Source organism: Sphaerodactylus townsendi, linkage group LG11, assembly GCF_021028975.2.
Source record: "Sphaerodactylus townsendi isolate TG3544 linkage group LG11, MPM_Stown_v2.3, whole genome shotgun sequence".
Classification (NCBI taxonomy): domain Eukaryota; kingdom Metazoa; phylum Chordata; class Lepidosauria; order Squamata; family Sphaerodactylidae; genus Sphaerodactylus; species Sphaerodactylus townsendi.
Window position 1 is genome coordinate 38459157 of NC_059435.1, and position 24200 is coordinate 38483356.

The 24200-nt window shown below is 43.3% G+C and overlaps 1 protein-coding gene across 3 annotated transcripts in view; it reads left to right on the forward strand.

Moving 5' to 3' along the window:
• RFTN1 (raftlin, lipid raft linker 1) overlaps window positions 1–24200 on the forward strand; it is a 136056-nt gene that overhangs the window by 95476 nt on the left and 16380 nt on the right. For all 3 annotated transcript variants that reach the window (XM_048511525.1, XM_048511522.1, XM_048511523.1), the window contains exons 6-7: window positions 844–1047; window positions 14020–14135. In XM_048511525.1, coding sequence (XP_048367482.1) covers window positions 844–1047; window positions 14020–14135 — 320 coding nt within the window. The remainder of the gene's footprint in view (window positions 1–843; window positions 1048–14019; window positions 14136–24200) is intronic.

Consider the following 24200-nt stretch of genomic DNA (forward strand, 5'->3'; position numbering starts at 1 on the left):
TCTGCAACCTGCGGCTCCCCAGATGTTCATGGACTACAATTCCCATCAGCCCCTGCCACCATGGCCATGGCATGCAATTATCACTTTAAGAGGAAGCAACAGTGGTTATAGCAATCTAATCCATTGAAATAAATGGGTTTAGGTTGGAGTAGCTGTTTAGGATTGCACTGAAGCTCTTTCACACAGGAAGTGAGGTACAGAAAAGAGAAAAACTAAGAATTGCAAACTAGCATAGATGACTGTACAGTTTTTCTTCCATAAAGTAGTGTTCCAAGGAGGTGAATATGTCTGTCATTCAAGAGCAACCACATAGGTGGATTAGCATTGCCAACTTCCATGTGGGGACTGAAGCTTTCCTAGAATTACAACTAACCTCCTGCCTACAGAGACAAATTCCCCTAGAAACAATATTTGCTTCAGATGATGTGATTTGGAACTCATATTGCCAGAAGAACTGCGAGGGTTGTAACCTAGGGTTACGACCACCTGGAGTTTCCTAGGGTTGTAAGGTTCCAACCCTAGGAAAGCAGCAGTCGTAGACAGATCCACAGGATCCAGTCTACAAAAATGCATGTTTTGCTTTTTTTTATGGTCATGAAAACTCAGTTGGAAGTAAAGCCTTGTGGTTTGTTTTGCGTTCAGTTGTTCCGAAGCTGGGCGGAAAAGCATATTTTTCCTCCTGTAATGACCTAGTAATGTTTTAATTATACATGGATGAGCCTCAACTAATGGGCCTTATTAAAGTGAACCATTTATGCTTGTAGACTATGCCCCAGAGAGCAAGAATGCACTGTATTTCCTGCTTGATGGCATTGCTGTTTCAGCATTTTGTGTTTTCTCTAGAAACCGAGATCTTTGCTGTCTTCAACAAGCCAAAGACTTTGCAGAGATCCAGCCAGTACTACACTGTAACAGTCCCTATGAGAGTGTTCAGCAATGGCCAGACTATTTGCAGCTTAGAAGCTAGTTGGCTGGAGCACATGACGGATCACTTCCGGAAAGGGAGCACATTGGTGAATGCCATCTTCAGTCTTGGAATAGTAAATGGTATGGAATTTTTTTTTTAAGATTTCTATCCTGTTTTATCTTCTTTATCTTCTTTAAGTGGTAATCAGTTGTTTTCTTTTTGTCTCCGCCACAATGGACAAAAATATGTTTAGAACTGTATGTGAAAACCTGAGCGTATTGGTTATTTTGGCTGAGCAGTGCCTTATTCTTCAATTACTTATTTTTAGCTGCTTTCTTAGCAAAAGAAATATTCTGTCTTAATGCAAATTACACCTTGAAATTACATGCCATACTGAGTGTGAATTATTTGTTGGCATCAACCTTTGAAGAAACAATTTCTTTACAGATTTTCAAGATTTCAGCCTTGTAAAAGTTTTTCTGTGCTATTTTTCAGATCACTACTCATATAGGATTGGTTGTGTTTTAGTATAAAAAGGCCATATAAAAAACATCAGTCCAGAGCCATGAGTGTATGCAAATTGCTTCCAAGTCACAGGTATATCCACATTTCTTCCAAGTCCCTGTTCATCTCATCAGTGCAAAAAAAAATGTGTGTAAGAAGCAACTTTTGCCACTGAAGTGAATGGGAAACTTCTGTGGAAAATGACGCTTTGGAGTGATCACTGGTAACATTGCCAATTTCAGCTTGGGAAATTCCTGCAGATTTGAGGGTAGCTGGATCTCCTGCACTTGTTGGAATGAGATGGTTCATGTACAAGGACCTCTGTGCAGTCTGGTTGTCCTTTTCCCATTTATCATAGCAGAAAATAGGACAAAGATATATCTAGGGAATGGGGTTTAATGCTGCAGTTGCCACCCGCAGTGATCTGTGGAGAAACTGCCTTTTCCTATATAGACCTGCTCACCATCTTCCGTTAACCCAGCGCCATCCTTAAAAGTAACTGCTTTTCAAAAGATACCTTTCACTTCCACCGGCTCTTCAATGATTTTGATAGTGACACCATACTGAGAAGACATGAAGCACATCTTCCCTTATATTCCGCAGGCTGGACAAGGCCACATTATTTTAGCAATCTTTTTGTTGAACTCTTGAGCTCCTTGCCTTTTTTTCCTGATTTGTTGCAAGCAGCTATTGCTTTAAAATTAGGCACATTTGAGAGGACTAGGGTTGCCAACTCTGGCCTGGTAAATTCCTGGTGACTGTTGTCTGGAGATCAGTTGTCATTCAAGAATGACAGTAGGTGGTAAATTACAGAACCTCCATGCGGCACTCCAGATGTTTCCATGGACCTACAATTACGAAATTTTCCATCAGCCCCTGCCAAGCCGTATGGCCGATGTGGCCATGGTGGCAGGAGCTGATCAAAATTATGATCCATCAAACATCTGGAGGAAGGCTCCACTCAAAGGTCCACCGAACTTTCCTCTCTGTTCCTATCCTAGGAGAACTCCAGGATCCATCTGAAGGCTGGGAAACCTTGACTGAATGTCTGCATTCACATTTGCACTTTATTTGGGAGAAACCTTCCTATTTGTTTTACTCTTTGTTACTGTTAGTTGTTATCTTGATTGCATTCTAACTATTGTTTTCTGTTGTAAACCACTTCAAGTGAAGACAGAAGTGGGATATGAGTTTTAAAATAGCACGTTCATTCCCATGTTGCTTGAGAACTTGCAGTACGCTTCCTCCAGAGCTGAGCCCATCCTCGAAATTAGAGTTCACTTGAGAGCACCATCAGAGGCTTGTTTCCTGACAGGATTTGATCTACAGTAGTTGGCACATTTCTCAGAGAACTCACACTTTCCAGTGTTCAGCCAGCTGATAAAGTAACTTGCCTTCTGACTTTTGAATTTTGAAGTAGACTGGTCTTTAAAAATCACTTTTTACCTTTGCAGAGAGCTACATGAACTATATTTGTGGCATTAGCCCTGAATGTAATTTTCTTTCAAAGGGATTGTATTATTTATATGTGAAAAGTTTATTATGATATAGAAATGGAGTTTTAAACAGAATTTTTTAAAAAATTTGTCAGATATGAGAGACTGTTTCCTCTTGTTCCACACTGCCTTTATAACAGGCTTTCTAGCGCAAATCTACAAACTCAGCCCCACCTATCTCACAGGGGGTTTGTTGTGAGGGGGGAAGGGAAAGGAGTTTGTAAGCCCCTTTGAGTCTCCTATAGGAGAGAAAGGGGCGATATAAATCCAACTCCTCCTCCTCCTCCTCCTCCTCTTCTTCTTCTTCTAGCTAATTGGTTTACAACTTGCCTTTTTCTACTATTTGTTCTACCATGTGTTTTGGGAAAGGTGAAAAAATTTGCATTTTTTTCCCCACCCCAAACATGGGGATCTTCATTTGCAACACGTGATGTTGAGGACTGTGCTTTATCAGTCTCATCTCTTCTGTTTGCTACAAATTACAAATCTGTCACTTGCTCTTGCTGAGCTGTACACCTCAGGCATGTCTGTACTTGTGACTCCTCTGAAATAATTGTGTACACAAGCTCTAATTTTTGCAAACAGTGGTATGTAAACATGAAAGACTGGGGTCTGCATGTGTTTGTGCTACTGTTACTACTGTTGGAAACAAAAAATGTTATTTTTTAGAATTTGGCCAGAAGGTTAAAAATCTGAGGGCTGATTTTGGCGCAAGAGATATAAAAACACATTTAACTCTCTCTTTTGAAATAAAAAGACTCTATTGTTTATATCCTTCCTTCCCTCTTAAGAAGCTCGTGGCAGGATACGTAAGGATTCTAGGCAGTCTCCCTGTTCAACCACTGATTAAATGCAGACTCTGAGATGCCACAAGATTTCTTTGTGGAGGGGCCTTCAGATAATATCCTGAGCCCAAGATTGTTGCTTATTTCCAGCTTCCTTCTAGTTGAAGTAAGGGGTAATGTTGACCTGTCCCAGAGCGAGAGAAAACCATTTGGTTTGTTTCAGCCAAAATAGGGTATATTGTAGTACCTTTAAAGGTAAAAAGATTTATTGCTGCTTAAGCTTTTGTGGACTCGAGCACATTTTATCAAATGCCTGAAATATTCTCATCTGGCAAATATCTGTGTGGCCTCACAGAAAAAAAAATTATACACAGTGGGACCATAAGGCCATAAAATCCCAATGCTTTCATAGTTCTATACTATTTTTTAAAAAGAAATGCAAATATGAACAATTTTTAAGAGCCCAAATTTTAATTTGGATTAAAAAATCCCCATAATAAATAGATTATTTTAAAATAAAGAATATTGGTAAAAGTTCTGAAATTTGCTTGGGTGATTTATACTGTTTCAGATCTTTGAATGTGGGGTTTTGTGAAACATGGTGCATAGAGCTGACAACACCATTACAAGAGTAACAGCAATTCAGGCAGGAATGGATAACTGTTCCCCTGTGTGTGCGGTATGTAGGGCTGCCAGGCCACAACTTGCAACCTATGGAAGAAATTGGAGAGTGGGGCCTGGCACACAGGTGTTGCATCAGCATGCTGGCATCACTTCTAAAACCCAGAAATGATGACATTAGAAACTCTAGAACTTACAAAAACTCTGCATGGAGTGTCAGTGTGGTGTAGTGGTTAAGAGCAGCAGACTGTGGCTGTTTCTGCACAGGCGGATAACAGCGACCCAGGGATGCTAAAAACTGTGTCCCTGGGGAGGGGTTTGCACGGCCTTGCCACCCCGAGCGGCACGAAGACACCGCTTTCAAACCACACTCCCCGAGCGAGGTTTTTCCAAAGCAGCTTCTTCCTGCTGGCGCTGTGCGAACACCACTGGCGGGAAGACGTTGCTTCCCCCCCCCCCACTCACCTCTTTGTTCAGCATCGCTGTGGAGGGCGGCAGAGACCCACCCACGCTGCCCTCCAACCTCCAGGTGTCGGAGGGCAGCGTGGGTGTGTCCCTCCAGCCCTCCACGGCGATGCTGAACAAAGAGGTGAGTGGAGGGGACCGAAGGAGAGGCAACTCCGTGCAGAGCCGCCTCTCCGGCTGGGTAGGGAGCCGGGACTGCTCGCACGCTACCGTGTGAGCAGTCCCCAAGCCTCCACCAGAATAAATTGTCGCCGTGCAGAAAGGGCCCCTGATATGGTGAATCAGGTTTGTTTCCCACTCCTGAACATGAGCCCTGCTAGATGACCTTGGGCTAGTCACAGTTCCCTCAGAACTCTCCAAGCCTCACCTGCCTCACAAGGTTCCTATTTTGTGGCGAGGAAGGGAAAGCAATTGTAGGCCACTCTGAGACTCTTTAAAAGGTCTTTAAAAATTCTAGAGTGTCCACTGTGTCACCTCTGGTGCAGTGCCAGCATGTGCTCCTTTTTCCACTATGCCATTAAAGATTATCTGTTATCTGTTACTCCTTTTTCCATTCCTATTTCCTCTCGCTGGTGCCTCAGGCGAAACACCAAGATGCTGGGAGGTCTCCCATTATAGCCAGAGGCCTGACATCCCCCCACATGTACATACACTGCAGTCCTTCATGCCTGCTACATATTGGTTCCAGTCGTTAGGGGGGCAGTTTCCACAGCAGTTTCTTGGGGACAGTAAGAAGGAAATGGGGGAACTGATGACACACTCCCTAGAAGTGTGACCCCCACCTGCTCGGCAGGGTCTTCGCATACTAACTGGAGTTAAAACAGAGAGTTACGACAGTGTTGTTTCCTGTTTTGTGTTGCTGCCAAGTATCTTATAGCAGATAATAATAGTTTGTGAAATAGTTTATCCTTGTAAAATTAAATTGGGAAATTAACAACCAGTCTTTATTTTTTTTCCCTATCCTCCAGCAAAGGAAGTTCTAAAGTTCAGATGATGGAATGCTTTCTTTTTGCTTTCTGGCAAGGCTTGCAAATTGCTAGTTAACTTGCTTAGAAACGGTCATTTATTTGAAATGTATAAACAGCACTTTCAAATATGAGTCACTGGACCCAATACAGACCAATTAGGACTTCTTTTTAAAGAGAACATTTTATTTCTGGCTCTTTATCAGTGTATTGCTTAATATCCCAAAGCAACATATGAAAAGTATCAGTCTGTTGTTTAAACAATAAATGTGCACTTACATAACTGGGTTGTGGAGGAGTTTCCTAATGACAAAGTCTGCAGTTTAGGACGGTCTGTACAACAAAATTATTGTGTAGTATTACTTTGTGAAGAAACAGGGTACTGGAGTGAGCTGAGAATTGTATGATAAAGGAAAAGTGTTCTTAAATTATAGAGAAGCCTGTTTCTAAGGAATCTTCCTAGATCCAGTTGTGGAAACTGACTTTTTGAATAGTTGCAATAATGCAACGTTGTAAGTATTGCAATATAATGGGTTGGAACCACACCTTTCGCACAGTCTTTTAGGTAGTTTTCCCTATCATGAGATCATTAGGTGCAGCTCCAAGTTGATCACCGTAGCTCACCACTGGAGAGTTTTCCTGCAAAACTTTGTTAGAAATTTAATTCTCCAATTGGAAAACTCATGTTAAGCAGTCCCGAACTGTTGGTGAACACCAGTCAAAGGCAAACGTGCAAAAGGCCACTTTCTTTACTGTACCTGTGTTGGGGATTTTTCCTTCTAATAACAATCATGTAAAGGTTAGGATTTGTGCATGACTTTTAATAGTTCAGAGACAACCGATAACAAAGGGAGACGTTGCTTCCCACTAGCATAGCTGTCACAATAAAATAAGGAATCTTTTCCCATAGTCATCTTGTAAATCATGTGCAGGAACATTAAAATGACATTTTGCCCAGCAGAACAGCATCAAATATTTATACATCCACGTGAAAATAGCCTTTTGAGCACAGTGGGGGAGCTTCTTACCTTAATAAAAAATGCAGCGATAATGGAACCTTTTCTCTTGAAGGAGGGTGGATTAACCTTTTTACATGAGCTTAGTGAAGGTAAAGAATATAAAATGGTACTGAAGCTTGGTCAGAACAGAAGTGATTTGTAGTTGAACAGTATGGCTAGTTACATGATCTGGTTGTTAGTACAAATGAGCCATCGTTTGATCATTTAGCTTTTGAGATTTGACTAAGTAGATGTAATATGCTGGAATCCGCAGGATTAATCATACCAATTATGTGATAATTGAAAACAAGTTAACCACTCAGGAATGGAAAGGAGAGGGGGTTAAATGGATGACACAGTTAATATGCAGCTTCTGGAGTGTAATACTGCAAAAAAAAACCCTGTAAGAGCTTTGATATTTTTGGATGGCTGTTAATAATTGACATGCTTCTGGCTCATTCAAGAGCATAATACTGCAAATGCTTTCATAAAATAAATTGACTTACCTTGGCAGTCACACTTGGGGATACCCGGATTTGTACATAACGTTGTTCAATAGAAGAAGATAACCATGTGCACTTTTAAAAATCTCTTTTGCAGCAGTGGGAGCTCCTTCATCTTTACTCACTACTAGTTGCTGCTATGGTAGGTGACCCAATCCATAGCCTATGTGAGTTATGTGGCCCCCTGGAAAGGCCGGGTAGTGCAAAGCTGCCCGAACTGATGGTCACCATCACTGTTTATGTTCTTACGTGATGACCACAATATTAAGGCTTATGTGGTTTATCAAAATAGTACAGATGAGTTGAGAGCAACCAAAATAATCCTTGCTCCAAGCTGCACTGTGAGAGGCACTAGCTGCTACAGTATTCTGTCCAGGTTACTCATACCTAAACCCCAGGAGTATACGATGTTTCTGAATCATCACAGTGAAGGAACACTGGCCCCAGTCCTTTGACTTCCAAAAGGTCCACATAACATTTCTCACGAGGTCTGAGACCAGAAGAAATTCTTCTTCTGAATTTGCTTTGAATATGCTCTGTCAAATTAGTGAGCCTGAGGAAAATTGTTAAGGAAATAACCACTGAGGATGTTGATCCATTTTGGAAACTTCCAAGGAAATAAGGATAACTTTAGTCTGGAGGAACAAACTGGAACATTTTCAAGATGTGATCAATATGCCTAGAATTTCACCTCATTTTTCAGAAAACCGTCATGCATCTTCAGAACTTCACAGCCTCTGTTTCAGCAAGCCTGCTTGTTAGTGGCCAACACGTGATAGAGGGTAGGAACACACCACTTCAATTCCTTGGTACCCTTTCTTTACCTGTTCCCCCTATACTCAGATCAGTGGCATTAAGGCAGAAGACAAACTATTAGTATAGGCTTAACCATGTTTTCCTCTAGATGGATGGAGAGAACCACTAGGCAGCTTCTGGACCTGTGATGCATGTGCTAGCATTGTACATCCAGCCAGTAATGGACCCAAGAAATATGTATGCATTACTAAAAGTAGAGCTTTGCAGATCCAAATGACCTTACAAGGAACCCATGGAAGAGAGGGAATGCTTCCCACGTGGAGGGGTCTGTCATATTTTAGTTTGGGGAATTAGAAGGGGACAGACCTTGTGTTGCAAAAAGATGGGCTACAGGATCTCCACCAATTATACCAGGTGTTTTTCCCTTTAGAAAGCCACAAGAAACCAGAATGTAGAGATTTTAACAATTTTATTGAAGAAGTACAGTAATGAACTTTCACATGCAAATTGGCGAAACGCAGACACAGAGGATCTCAAGAAGCCTAAGATTTAGATAGAGGTGAAGGATAAATGGGGATAGCAGAGGTTGTTGCAGGGTAGAGTGATATTTACCAGATCCAGAAGGGGAAGGTCTGAGGAGGCAGAGTCCAGTGCCTGCATTGGATGCAGAAAAAGACAACCTTGGGTATAGTACAGAAAACACTGGGGAAAGAGCTGAGTTTCAGTTCTCAGGAGAGAACAATACAAAGGACAATAGCTCAGATGAGTCATAGCCAGGAATGGTCCAGTTGGTCCAGGGATAGTCAGGGATCGATCGGATTTAGATAGAGTTAATGAATTTTCAACTCCGGGATTTTCCAATTCAGAGAAAGGCTGGATGGTTCTCTGGTAGTTGGACAGGAAGGATTAGCTAGGGGAGAAAAGACTCAGGAAAGCTGATTGAGTTAAGGCTGGCTGGCATTTGCATATCCTTTGTGGGCTAGAGGACAAGTGTGCCCTTCCCAAGGCTGTGGCTATTTTCCAGGGTGATGGATATTGTTATCCAGATGGCAATGGTCAAAGCTGCAGGAAAAGCATTGCTAGCTGCTATGTATAATGAATGGGAGCAGGGAACGTATTCTGATGGTATCAAAGTGATATTTACCAGATCCAGAAGGGGAAGGTCTGAGGAGGCAGAGTCCAGTGCTTCTGTTGGTATCAAAGTCCAGAATTCAGATTTGGAATCCATCTAAGTCTGAACTGTCTATGACATCAATAGAGGTGAATAGTAAGGTACTGCTCTGAAACAGGCCCACTTGAAACAAGCCAGTGTATTGGAAACAGCATACAAATGATAATGGTGGATCTGGGGCCCCGAGGGCAAGAGGAGGCAGACAATTCAGGCACCGTTCACCTAGATCATGTGGAGGTGTATTTTGACCCCTCCGTCTCCCCGCTGGGGAGAGCACCCAGCCAAACTTGCACATCACTGCTTGCCTTGCTTGCCCTACTCACTTACCTTACTCGCACAGCCCAAGTCACTTGCCCCCTGCTCTCCCAGTCCACCGCGCTGCTTGCCTCCCTCGCCTTCCACCCCTGCACCTAGCTTGTGCCTAACACCTTTGATGAGAAGAAAAAACAATATCCCCAGGAATCCCAGTAGACATGGAAGGCAGAAAGGAAGTTTGAGTCTTGCTGTGCTCCGGTGTTCCAAAATCACAAATTTCCAAGCAGTTGCTATGGTTATTATCAGAATTTTTGTGAGAACAGATGATTACGTTTGTGGATATATTGTGTGATGAGAGACAAATTTAGATTGAGACTGTTGAGCAAATCAATGTGACAAAACAGCTTATTGTAACGTACAGAATGAACTGAAGAGCTGCTGGCTAAGAATGTCACCTTCCCAACAAAATTAATCCAAAACCTAAGGTAATTTGAAGAGAAAGGCACTGTACAAAGAAAGCGGATTCTTTCCTAAGTTATATCAAAGAGTGAAAACCTTAACTTGTTTTTTGGGACTCTTTCCATCGTCGCAATGTCCTTTTAGATCAAAATGCCAAGGTAAACTTTATTTTATTTTATTTATTTATTTTATTGAATTTCTATACCGCCCTTCCCCGAAGGGGAAGTTCTGCAAGTTCTATAGATAGGCCCTTTCCGCATGGGCGGGAAAGAGCGCCCCAGGGACGCTAAAAACAGCAACCCCTGAGCGCCGCAAAGATGCTGTTTCCGAACCTCGCTCCCTGAGCGAGGTTTTTCGGAAGCAGTGTCTTCCAACCACTGCTGTGCGAACGGCAGCATCAGGAAGGCGCCATTTTCCCCGCACCGTTCCTGAACCCCTACCTCGTCTCCTGGCTTCCGGCTCGTCGCAGAGGCCAGGGGACATGCTCCCCTGGCCTGTGACTCCCAAGCCGTCGCTCCAGGCTGCGGGGGCGTGTCCCCTGGCCTCTGCAATGAGCTGGAAGCCAGGAGACAAGGTAGGTGTTCAGCGACAGCGCAGGAGACAAGGTAGGCGTTCAGCGGTGGTGCAGCCTGTGTGAAGGCTGCGCTGCTGCCTGCTGCCCTCCCGGGACCGTCCAAGCGGTGCGTCGGCATTGTTTATGCCAATGCACCCCCACACCGTTGCGGTGAGGAAAGGGCCATAGTTTGAAGGCGATTCTTACTATTGGAAAGCACAGGGGCTTTCAGAGATTTCCAATTCAAAATCCTCCTCTTTCGGCTACTTATGTTCTATGGCAGTGATGGCGAACCTTTTTGAGACCAAGTGCCCAAATTGCAACCCAAAACCCACATATTTATCGCAAAGTGCCAACATGGCAATTTAACCTGAGTACTGAGGTTTTAGTTTAGCAAAAACAGTTGGCTCTGAGGCGCACGTTACTTGGGAGTAAACTTGTTGAAGCAACCGTGCAATGCTTCGAATGGGTAAATCACGACCCTAGGGGGGTCTACTCAGAAGCAAGCTCCATTGCCAGCAACTGAGCTTACTCCCAGGTAAAAGGATCGTGCTCAGGCTAGCCTAGATGTGTGTGTGTGATCCCCCCCCCTACAATGAACTCTGTTCACATGTGCCCACAGAAAGGGCTCTGTGTGCCACCTCTGGCACCCGTGCCATAGGTTCGCCACCGCTGTTCTATGGATTATCTTGAAGTGTGTTGTGAGAGTTGTGGCTCTCACAGCCAAGTTATATCATATTATCTTCCCATTTGTTAATAGTTCAATACTATACCATACCACGGATACAACAGTTTCCTTGTTATGGAACTTAATAAAAAACCAGGTTCGGTCTGAACCAAAACATATAAAACACAAGAACCATCCTATATTCTGCAGTCACCACAGAATGCCTCCCTGCAGGCAGAGCCACTGTGGTAGCATGTCTAGCAACAAAGTTCCATCATAAACCTCTTTAGTCAGCTCAAGCCAGTTAGACCTGCTAGTCTCCATACCCTTCATTATTCCTCTGGCATGACTTTATTTATATTTATTTATTTATATTTCAAACTTATAGGCCGCCTCTTCCCCAAGGGGCTCGAGGCGGCTTCCAACATGGCTGTTCTACGACAGCAACTCCAACAACATGAATCAACACATTTAAAATCCAGCAGCAATCATATACAATTTAAACAATAACAGTAAACCAATAAAACGGTAAAAACGGGCGCCCGATCCCAAGGCTAAAAGGGAGAAATAAGTAATAGAAAAGGAAGGCGAGAGCGGCGGGCCCCAGGTGGAATCAACAGTGGGGCCCGACCCGAAGAAATAACACTCAGGGATGGAGAATGGCAGCCTCAGTTTTTTAATTCCGATGTTTCAGTGGGGGGGCAGTAAAACCCGTGGCCAGCCTCTCCAAAGGCGTTGGAATAAAGCTCTGTTTTGCAGGCCCTCGCCGAGGAACTCACCCAAGGTCCCGCAGGGCCCGAGACTGATGGAGAATTAGAGCATTCCACCAGGCAGGGGCCAGAGCCGTAAAGGCCCTGGCCCGGGTCGAGGCGCAGCACGCATCGTCGTCGGCAGGCTGGGGTCACCAGCAGTTCTTGCCACACGCTCGAGCGTGAATTGTAACCCTCTCACGATGGGACATAAGGGGTGATCTTACGGTCCACGTAGGTACATGAAGAGTTTATGCCGCGTAAGGCCTTAAAGGTTATTACCAACACCTTGAAGACGATCCGGAACTCCACTGGGAGCCAGTGCAGATGGCATAGCACAGGGGTGATATGATCTAAATAATCACCACCTGCCAGAAGCCGTGCCGCTGCATTCTGGACCAGCTTCAGCTTCCGTATCAATCGCAAGGGAAGGCCCGCGTAAGGCCCGACTTCTCTTATGGATACAATTTTCATCCCTTAAACCCTTCAGCACCCTGGAGATTCAGACACACTCTAATCCATTAATCCTTCTCTGAATATAGATACCATTAAGTTTATCAGATAGATTCTATTCACCTTTCTGTTCCTGCTATGAAGAACAATACTGTCGTTTCCTTCTTGAGGTATACACACAATCTTTGTTCTCATGTAGTACAACTTAGTTTGTGAGCCTTTTTGCCTGGATTTGAGGAAGAGAAGAAGGTTAGTGGTCAAAGGTACCATAGATAAAAACAATTACAAACCAGGTTCTTTGAATTCTTTGAAAGACAAAGTTGCCAACAACCTGGAAAAAAAGAAATGTATGGCACTGAGGCAAATGGGAAGGGGATTTAAAGACTCTCTTGTCTATGCCATGATAGAAGTTTCTGAATTGCTTCTTTAGAGGATAACTCTGCCAAAATCTTGGGGAAGCCCTTTGCCAGTCTTCTGATTTATGTTGCAGAGGGTGAAGTTAGTGATGCTGATCATTCAGCATAGATTCAATGCAAAATGTAGCCTCACTTAATTTGTTACTTGTTGGGGGAGAGGAGAAAGTCTGATAGAAAGGGAAGATCTCCTTAGACCTTGGAACTTGGAGGGGAGACCTCCAAGGAAGATTCTACAGAGGAAGGCAATACAAGCTACTTCTGCTTAATCACTTGGTTTGAAAGCGATTTGCTCGGGTCACCATCACTCAGCTGGGCCTTGGTGCAACTTTACACTCATATTGTCATGCCCCCACAGAGGCTTTTGTTATTTCCCCATTAAGCTTTAGTTTCCCCATAGTTAGCATGGTTTTAGTTCATTGTTAAGGGAGGATATTTTAGTTAGCCCCTGTCCCTTTAAGACATTTCCCAATAGGAAGTTTTCTTTCTTTACCCAGCAATCCCCTGTTGTAGTTCTAGCCAGTCAGTCAAAGGGAGGTGCCAAGGGTAGTTGGAGACTGGAATATTCATGATGTACATATTAATATATGGTGGTCCATAGAGCACAAGCTAAGTTTAACAGCAGTTAGAACTAGACAAAGACTGAAAGAACTGAAAGAAAGCAAGACACAGTGGACTTTCTTGAAAGCAGCCAATAGAAGACACAGTCTACAGCTTCAAACCTGCTCAAGACAAGCAAGTACTCTGATTTAGATCGATCCAAGGGAGGAGTTAGGGTCTTGATTCTCTCAAGTAATAAACCTATTGTTGAACTGTTGAACCTGGCTTGTGTCTCCCCCACTCTGTCCTAGCCAAGTACAGGGCACCAAAAACAGATTCACGGGGGGTGGGGGGGCGAACACATATATAGATAAGGTGATGTAAAATGTAATTATTAATTAACAATTCATAAACAAAATGTATTCTATTGTTTTGAAGAGTTGGTGATTACATACGTATATTGTACATATTGATTATGCACATATAGATGTATTAAGAAAAATATGTATATAATATATGGGAGGCATTGTTTTGTACTTCTGCCCTCCTTCAAAAAAAATGTTCATATGGTCCTATGTTAGAAAGTGATGTATTCTTTAAAACTTCTTGCTTTATTAGTCTCATTCATTTTAATGAAGTGGGACTGTGCGTGGTTTTGCCTGTGCCTTTCTATTATTCTTTTAATACCATGCATGGAAGAAATGTGTATTGTAATAGTAAACATGTGCAGCTTATAGGAATATTTTTGTGTGTGCACAGATTCCTTCCAGGGTCTGACAGAGGGAATGTTCATCTTTGAAGATCTTTCTCTGGAAGACAGCAAAAGTATACAAGGCTATGATGCTATTGTTGTTGAACAATGGACTGTCCTGAATGTAAGTGTACTGTTTGCTTTTTTTGTTTGTTTCTTGAAGCGCACACCAACAAAAAATGAATATTTATATTCTCCTTCTTGCTATCTCCATTAGCAGTAATGTCTGTATTCTTTCCAGTGCATCAAATGCGTCACAAAGTTTGATTTTTCCTGTGGGATAGCCTTTACTCCAGCCAAAACACCAGATAATTGTGGCACTGGCAAATTGATTGTCACAGAAGCTTTTGTGAGCCAGTGGCCACTTTGTCAGATGCATGCAAGACAAAGTGAGCTCTGGCTCATGAAAGCTGATGCTACAATAAATGCAAGAGTTTTTAACATGCCTCAAAAGCACATGTCTAGGAGAGCAGTATAGGGCTTAATTAAAAGTGACAATGGGAGATCTGTTAATGGTTTTGCTCCTTTTTAAAAACTACAAACAGCCATTATAAGCACCCTCAGTTTGGATCAGGGCCATAGCACAGGAGGAGAGGAATTTAATTGTTTTCCCTGAATCTTTTTTGTGATCACAGTTTCCTTTTCACTCACCCTGAGCTGCTTTTGGTCCTTCGAGGAAATGTATAGATACCATAAGGATGCCGGCACACTTTCTTCCTCAGGACAAATTGTAACAGAAGGGAAGGGCTGAGATGCAAAGATGGCACGAGCAGAAAAGATTAAAAGAAACCTCCCTTCTCCCCCCACCCTTTCCTGCCACAGCCCTAATCTGAATCTGATGCCATTTATTGCAGCTATGTGCAATTTAAAAACAGTGGGGCATCCATTCATTGATCTTCCTGTCGTCACATCTCATTAATCCCTTTCTGAAGCCACTGAAGTGACTGGAAGATGTTAGCTTTCCATATCGTTTTCTCATGCCATTTTTAAGGATTGAATTGCAGGGAATACTCAGTTGTATGAATATTTTCCCCAAGGTTTCATTTCCCCCAAAGCAGCTGGGGGAGCTTGATTTTGGTTTGGAAGCTCATGGGCCAAGGGGTGGGGGTGGGAATGCAGCTGAACTCTTTCCCTGCAGGCAATATTCTTTATCAAGATCCCTGAGCTGCTTTTCACCCCACAAAGAGAAAAGATACGGGTGCTTTAATGGAGACATATGCACATATATTTTAACTTGTGGAATAAAAAGCACATAAAGACGTCCCCTATGCAAACTTCCCTTCCTGATTGCAGCTTTTCACAGTTGCCTAAAGTACGATAGGAAACAAAATAAAAACAAATACTACCTTGGTTTCACATGACTGGGTGAAACCCTTGTACTAGACTTCATGTCTTGCCAATTCGCTAACTCCGTGGTGGCAAACCTATGGCACTCCAGATGTTCATGGACTACAATTCCCATCAGCCCCTGCCAGCATGACCAATTGCCCATGCTGGCAGGGGCTGCTGGGATTTGTAGTCCATGAACATCTGGAGTTCCATAGGTTTGCCACCATGGCGCTAACTAAGGCCCCTTCCGCACGGGCTGAATACGGTGGCCTGGGGACGGCAAAAACGCCATCCCCAGGGAGCCGTTCGCACAGGGGGCGCAACTGCTTCGCAGCCGCACCGCCCGAGCGGCGCGAAGCCGCCATTTTCCAACCTCGCTTGCCCAGCGAGGTTTTGGGGAAACGGCAGCTTGGAGCCACTGCCGTGCGAACGGCAGCGGCTCCACGGCGCCTTCCCTCCCCCCATGTCCAGGCGACCTACCTGTCCTGCGGCCCTCCGGTGCGTCGCCGAGGCCTGGGGACACGCCCCCCTCTGCCCTGCGACTCCGTCGTCCCAGGAGGCTCAGGGACCGTTCATGCAAACGGTCCCAGAGGGGTCGGGTCAGCATCATCTACGCCAACCCGACCCCTTCTGCCGCCGTGCGGAAACGGCCTCATGCTGAGGGTTTCAAGAAACCTACTTTCTTTTTGGATTAATATATTCAAAGTGAACTGTTTCTTATTCTTTAGCAGATATGCACAGAGAAATTTCATTGATTCACTATATGTGCTCTTTCCTACATGAACATTATGTCTTAATAAGGGGAGAAAATGGGTGCTGTGTGGTTTCCGGGCTGTATGGCCGTGTTCTAGCAGCATTCTCTCCTGACGTTTCGCCTGCATCTGTGGCTGGCATCTTCAGAGGATCAAGTGATTCCGGCCGTGAAAGCCTTCGACAATACAGGGGAGAAAATAACACATACAGCAATGCTGAGACTTTTTTTTAAAAAAAATGGGGGACTTTGTTGTGCCAATCAAGTTATCTTTGTATATTTCAAAGCTTTTAGAACCACTGAGATTTAATGTATTAGTTATAAACAATGTCATAAATGTTGCTTTGTGCTTTGCAGGCCATTTGACTTTCACTGTTTGTTTTAATTAGCACAATACTTAGGTTCATGGTATAACATCAAACATTTCCTTTTTAAAAAATGGAATATCAGACCTGCCTATTCCTGTATAGTTCCAGAAATACTAATGCTATATAATCCTGTGCAGAGTTTCATTCCCCATCCTTTATCATAGTTTAAAGAACAGCAAGTAGTTCTTTAATAAGAATAAAAGGCCAATGTTACTAATTGCAACAAAACAACAGTAATAACAAGTAATAAAAGAGAAAACATTAAACCAGTTGCAATCCTAATAGCTTTTAAACTTAAAAAGGTGTAATTATACAAAATAAACAATGTTTGAATGGTTATGCAAGTTGCTTTTCTGTTTCATCTTTGAAATCTAGGGCCGTTTCCGCACAGCACAATTATACCAGGTTACAATTGGTATCTTACAATCCAGGTCTATTTTATCCCAGTTTCTCCCTTTGAATGGCTGCCCATTTCTGTGACGCAATCGAGTGAAGACTGAGAGAAAATACTCCAGTTTGTTTCACACGAGCCCGGGTCTTTCGTATTTACACCGCAAGCCTATCCGTGCATGTGCAGATACCCCTGGTGTCTGGCGTTCTAATTGGCTGTTGTTTTGGGACATCAGCAGTGGAAAACGAAGGCCCCCCCTTTTTCAGTTCTGGATAAGGCCCAGCGCAGGCCTCAACACAGCAAGCGGCAGCAAAAAACAATGGGGCACAGCATCACATCACCTTCCCTCTCATGTTCTCCTATTTTTGTGGAAAGTGAGAGACACCCTCCCGTGATCTGCCCACTAACATTTGTCCCAAAGTTCACATCTCCCTAGCTATGTGCTCTGAGCAACCAGTGCATGTACAGAAAATGAAGCGGGGACATTTTGTGACTCCACTCCTGAATAACCCAGGCAAAATGTCACCCAGTTGATACCATGAGCAGAAAACATGCATGGGGGAACATTTTGGGAAGGGCGGGCTGCAACGGTCAGTGGCTCAGCAGAGTTGAAAACTGACATGACGTCAGGGAAGGAGATCAGGGGGGCAGGCGGTAGGGTGGGGAGATCAGGCAGCTGGGCAGGAAAAATAAACAGGTTCTGCTCCTGCGGTCTTTGCAAGGCAGCAGTTTCACTGCAGGATTTTTTGGGGGGGAAATTGCCAAACTGGCGATTTTTGAAAATCCATGGATGAGGGAAATATTGTGGGACAAATCTGCTTTAGGACCAGGAACCGTGTGAACTTCTTGGTCAAACTGGGATATTTCCCTTGGATATACCCTGGGATATTTGGCCGTGCAGAAACGACCTAGAAACCAGAAAGCAGCACCCATAAATGCATTTAGCTTGCATTGGAGCAGCAGTGGCGTAGGGGGTTAAGAGCTTGTGTATCTAATCTGGAGGAACCGGGTTTGATTCCCCGCTCTGCTACCTGAGCTGTGGAGGCTTATCTGGGGAATTCAGATTAGCCTGTACACTCCCACACACGCCAGCTGGGTGACCTTGGGCTAGTCACTGCTTTTCGGAGCTCTCTCGGCCCCACCCACCTCACAGGGTGTTTGTTGTGAGGGGGGAAGGGCAAGGAGATTGTGAGCCCCTTTGAGTCTCCTACAGGAGAGAAAGGGGGGATATAAATCCAAACTCTTCTCCTTCTCCTTCTATTTGCCAAAATCTTTGATGGATCAGTTTTTTTCCATTATAAATATATCCCACAGTAGCTAATCACTGAATTTAATTATTTCAGTAGAATCCTTTATGTTAACTCTGCTGATGGGGATGTTCCTGGGGGTGGAGCTGACTTTAGTAGGCTTTCTCAGGCCTTTCAGTCTGGGAATGCCCCCTTTTCAGGGCAGTGACTTACGCCAGCTAAATTGCAGGCACAGGCCTTTGGCTGGATAGAACCCTTGCAGCATGAAAGGTAGATTTCTATTTTATTTTACCTTTTTGTGCTGCCAAAATCTCCGTGGAGACAGCACGCTTGCACTGTCCCCGTCTGCTGCCCAACTACCTTCCCGCTAGTGGATTGGCTATTTTTGTTTATGTTCCTTTCCCTGTGTTCTCATTCTGTAAATGAAACTCATGGGCTTATATTAAAACTCCCCACATTTTAATTAAAAAATATTGTAAAGATTCATCTATAACTGCAAAACTATTCTCCTTGTGTGTCCGCAGGACTGTAGATTGTGTTGTACCCACTCAGAATGTGTACTGTGTACTGTATTTTGAGTCTGAGTTGAAACTGGTATCTTCATTTGAACAAAGAACTCTGCACGCTTGATTTCCCATAACAGAGCAGCTTCCCGGTGTAAGCAAGGGAACACTCTGATGCACTTAGTATGTGTGTAAAATGTCAGCGTTCAGAGGATGTAAACCTTCCAGCTGTCACAGTATGTGGCCCTTGCCAAGTAATAGACAGGATGAGTTATTTAACTGTTTAAACTCAGACAGGCGAGCCATGGCTCGCTTGCCTCTTAAGCAATGGCTTTTAGTATCTGCTGGCCTTCTGTCGCCCAATTATTGGACCTCATGATTTCTGCAAGACTTTGTGTGATCTGGCACTGAATCTTTTCTGGTGATTTAAACCCACTTTAGGCAGGCCTATCAGGCAGTTTTATTTATTTATTTATTCATTAATTCATTAGACTTTTCTGATTAATCATTGCTTGCACGACCTCTTTTTCCTTCCTCATTTGTAATTTTGTGGTTTGTTGCAACAGTGAGGAAGATCATTATTTTTGCAAGGTGATCAGTATTCTGCAAAACCTAAATGTTGAACTATGTTTTCAAAGCACTGTTTCTTGATCTGACATCGTATTCCCAGAATATTTCCCATGACTTAAAGAATTTTGGCAGTAGTGACAGTAGTGGTTTATTCTGTTTAATACGTACTGTGTATAGCTCATTTTATTTTTGTGTGGCTGCTATGCATTTCCAGCAGTTTGAAATGGGTTAGGAATATACATCGCTAAAATCTGCTGAGATGGCAGATCGCCTAGTGGAAATGAAACCACTGTGTAATTGTGTTTTCTGCCTGGCATTCATAAAGTAGTGCCTGTGATTGACAGGGAAAGGAAAATTTGAATGGGTATGGTAATTTGCTGCTCTTTCTGTAAGTATCGCTGACGAGCCAGCTTCAATTTGGCCTTTAGTCTTGATACGTTAAATGTGCAATGAGTTTGGGTTTGATCAACACAGTTTGATGTCTATAAGCACATCACACTACGCATGCCTGGACCAGCAGGAGGCTAAAGGTGATGAGCATGAAATTCAGGCCCTTGAAAGACTCTGCATGTTGCTCAAAGGTGACCTAGAAAGCCCCAGGGAGTGAACTGGGTCTGTGCCCTTTGGGGGCACCCCCTTTTAACTGAAAGGAAAAGCTAAAGATAGTTGAGCGGAATCTGCTCTGGGTTTGTGTCCTAAAAGACTTTTGTATTCTTTGCTTTTCTACCTGGGGAATATCCAGAATGCCAAGCGTCAGTTTTTGCAGAGATTGTTGTTAGGAAATGTAACAATGTAGTTTGGCAGCCGTTTCCTGACTTAACATTAGAAATGCTGTGCTGAGAACACAGGGGAACATTTTTGCACCTCTTCTATATGGTGTTTGCGTTAAACAGTTGGTATGAAACTAAACAGCAGTCTGAATAAAAATAACTTTCCCTTGCTTACAGTTTTATCATAATCTCTCGGAGCTCAACATACATTTTAAAGGTTCTTTCCTTCACCTTACAGGAAATACAAGAGATGGTGGAATTTATATTATTAAGGGTAATCAACTTTTTAATGGTCAGATTCATATATGGCACAGCATATAATTTATATATCCAGGTGTACAGAAATTTGCAGAAAATTCTGATTACCAATGCTTTATACATATTCTCATTTTAATCCTGGGATACACACCTGTTTAATTTTCCTGCAACCACTCAATAATGAACGCTTAACATAGTTTTGTCGAAGGTTTTCACGGCCGGATTCAACTGGTTCTGGTGGGTTTTCTGGGCTGTGTGGCCGTGGTCTGGTGGATTTTGTTCTGGTGGTGAACAAAACCCACCAGAACCAGCTTAACATAGTTGTTTATGATTTGCACATTTAAATAGGAAAATGGTGACACTACACCAAGTTCCCACAATGGGGGGGGGGGGGTGATGATGAAACTGCAAATGTTTGCTTTGAAACTGTCCCTCCACTTATTGTATAAACTCACATATAAGTCGAATTTATCAGCACTTTTTTTTGTGCTGAAAAAGCCCCCCTCGACTTATACACGAGTCAGGTGTATTTTAAAAAATATTTTAGGGTTTTTACTTTGTCGGCCACCACTAGCAGTTTTTAGGCTAGCGGCACCAAAATTTCAGGGTATCATCAGGTTGCACTCCTGATGATACCAGCCAGGTTTGGTGGAGTTTGGTTGAGGGGGTCCAAAGTTCTGGACCTCCAAAGGGGGTGCCCCATCCCCCATTGTTTCCAATGGGAGCTAATAGTAGATGGGGCTACATCTTGAGAGTCCATAACTTTGGACCCCATGAATCAAACTTCACTAAACCTGGCTGGTATCATCAGGATAATCTCTTGCTGATACCAGCCAGGTTTGGTGATGTTTGGTTTAGGGGATCCAAAGTTATGGATCCCCAAAGTGGGTGCTCCCATCCCCCATTGTTTCCAATGGAACCTAAAAGTAGATGGAGCTACCCTTTTGAGGGTCCATAACTTTGGACCCCCTGAACCAAACTTCACCAAAACTGGGTGTTATCATCAGGAGGGTCTCCTAAAGATACTCTGAAGTGTTGGTACTGCTAACATAAACATTCATCCCCTGACAGGCACCCTCAAATTTTTCCCATATTCTGCCTTTAAATCATCCCACCCCCTTCTGAGTGGATTTAAAGGGAGAACCAGGGCTTACAGAGCTGGTTTACTGTTTTTCTTTGAAATAAATATTCAGAAACATTTAACCTACTGATGCCTCAATTAATGTAATTTTATTGGTATCTGTTTTTATTTTTTAAATGTACCAGTAGCTGCTGCATTTCCCCACCCTTGACTTATACATGAGTCAATAAGTTTTCCCAGTTTTTTGTGGTAGAATTAGGTACCTCGACTTATATGCAGGTCGACTTATACACGAGTATATACGGTAATTCAGAAACAAAAGCGGTCAAAGCTAGTTTTGTCTTTCACAAAACACTGTATTAAGTCAACACTTCATTAGGCTGGAGTTGGGTTCTTGAAAGCATCTAATCACCTCAAGATCCCTTAGTGACTGCTATCTAGGAAGTACCAGAGCTGAGCGGTCTACTTAGAACTCAGAAGGGTAATGCAGATTTCTTATCATGGTTTCCTGTATTTAAGACATGATAGTGTTCTTGCTCGTTATTTGTGTCTGTACTGAAAATGTCTTTTTAGAATGCTAAATGCAAATAACTAGCCCCAGCTCAGAAAGACCCCAACTACCCTGTGAAATTTTTGATAGTATATATATCCAACAGGGCGGAGCTAGTTGTGGGAATTAAGTATTTCAGCAAGGATTATTTCAATTTAGAATGATATTTGCAAGGAATACTAAACATGTCTTACATTTTTTCTTGAAGTATGCATTGCCTTCAAGGTTCTTACAATCACAAAACATTGAAACAAAGGATGTTTTTCATTTGTGAGATCAGCATGGTATAGTGGTGAAAGTATTGGACTAGAATCTGGAAAACTCTCATTCGCATCCGTGCTCTGCCAGGGAAACTTGCTAGGTGAGCTTGGGCCAGGCAAACACTCTATGGCCGTTTCCACATGGCCAGCTGAGTGGGGTGCATTGGCATAGTTCGCATGATCAGCCCCGCTAGCTCCACTGCCACCGGCGCAGCCTTCGCACGGGCTGCTCTGCTCCTGAATGCCTCCTACCGTCTTTCGTCACTCTGTGGAGGCCAGGGGACACACCACCATGGCCAGAGTGATGCCTCTGGGTTCGGAGGCCAGGAGGCATGTCCCCTAGCCTCCACAGAATGATGGAAGGCAGCAGGAGGTCAGAGGCATCCGAGAGTGGCGCAGGAAATACACTGGCTTCCATCTGGTGCCGTTCATTCGGCACCAGATGGAAACTGGCGTTTTCCAAAAACCTTGTTTAGGGAGGGAGGTAGAGAGCAATGCTGTATTGATTTGGCAGCGGCGGTGTTTTACCGGGCCGAAATCACCCGGCCCATTCAGAAACAGCCTCACCTTCAACCCCAGCAAGTATTTGGATGGGATTCTTCCAAGCAGGCAATGGCAAGCCACTTCTGAAGGTCTCTGTGTAAGCTGTGGCTTGACAGCAAAAAAAAATTGTGTTACTATAGTTAGGTAGAGGAACATTAAATTTTCTTTCAACAGCTTGCTATTGTTAGTAGCCAGGCTGAAAAGATTTCAGGCTCTCAAGTTACCCAAAACCTAAAAATATATTGCTTCAAATATTTACTGTGCAAACCTAGACAATATTACGCCCTTCCGAACCCATTGTCTCCAGGTGGATTTAGAAAGGTCTGTGACTCTGCTGAGGACTGAATTGTTAATACTGCGAAAATTGTGTTGGCTACTGAAAGTTTGAAATATTTTCCCCCCGCTTCTTGTCACTTCCAGTGTAGACATTCCTCTCCAGTTTCCTAGCCTGGCTTGCTACTTGCCTCCACTTTTCTAACAAGGTAGGAATGAGGGAGCTTGAACCCTTGGCAGGATTGTGAGCAAGGGCTATTCTGCCTCATTCTTAATACACAGTCCTTGTGGTCGATTTACACCCATAAGATCATACCCTTGAATTGACAAAAACTGTGCCTAAGTATGCTGAGAACTTTGGACCAAACATATTTGGAAGACAAATACATTGTTTTCAACAGTTGCAATCAGACATGGTGGGTCAGAGCCTCTGACCTGTTTTCCACGATTTTTGATTGTACCCCGACCAGGAACTTTGGTGATGGGCGGGAAATAAACACACAGAAAATGAATGAATGAATGAATGAATATTTGATCTGAGCAGCTGTCCAGTAGCTGTGGTTGTTTACTTGAGTTTCATTTTGATTTGATTGCACACCTGATTTTTGCCTTGTGATCAGTATACTTGATTTGAATGTATGTTTTTTTTCTTTTTCTGTACAATTAACAGTAAGCAACTCATTAAAAAAACTTTTTTTAAAGAAGCGTGCAACTGCCACTGAGCTTTGCAGAATTGCACATGAAACGCTGCTGATCCAAACAGACTGGAAACATTGAAGTTGTTCTATGCATATTCAGAGACACACCAAAGAAAAAGAATATTTTCAGAGCCACACAGTGTTTATGGCTGGAATAATTCCTTTGCTAACTCTTCATTTATACAGAGATGACAGGTTTATCATTGTAGTGGTGGGGAGACAGCCATCAGGCTTTGCAAAAATGGCAGTGTACAAAATAGTGCCAGTTGCAGTGTGCTGTTGCTTTGAATATTTTCAAAAAGGAATGTGCTGGATAGGCTCCAGTTGCTCATGAGCAGCCTGTCCAAAACTAGCTTTCTCTTCACACAAGCAAGCAGAACTTGAATACCATTGGTGGGTGTTCAAGCATCCCCACTCTCGCCTTGTAGTTCTATTCACACATTTACTGGGGTATATTGATTCCCATTCTGGCCATTAGGATGCATTGAAAAGGCAACAAAATTCTGCATTTTTCCTCTACAGTAGTCAGGATTGCCTGGCAACTGGTAGGCGATTTGTGGGAAGGTTTATGGAAGGACCATGACACAGCAAACCCAC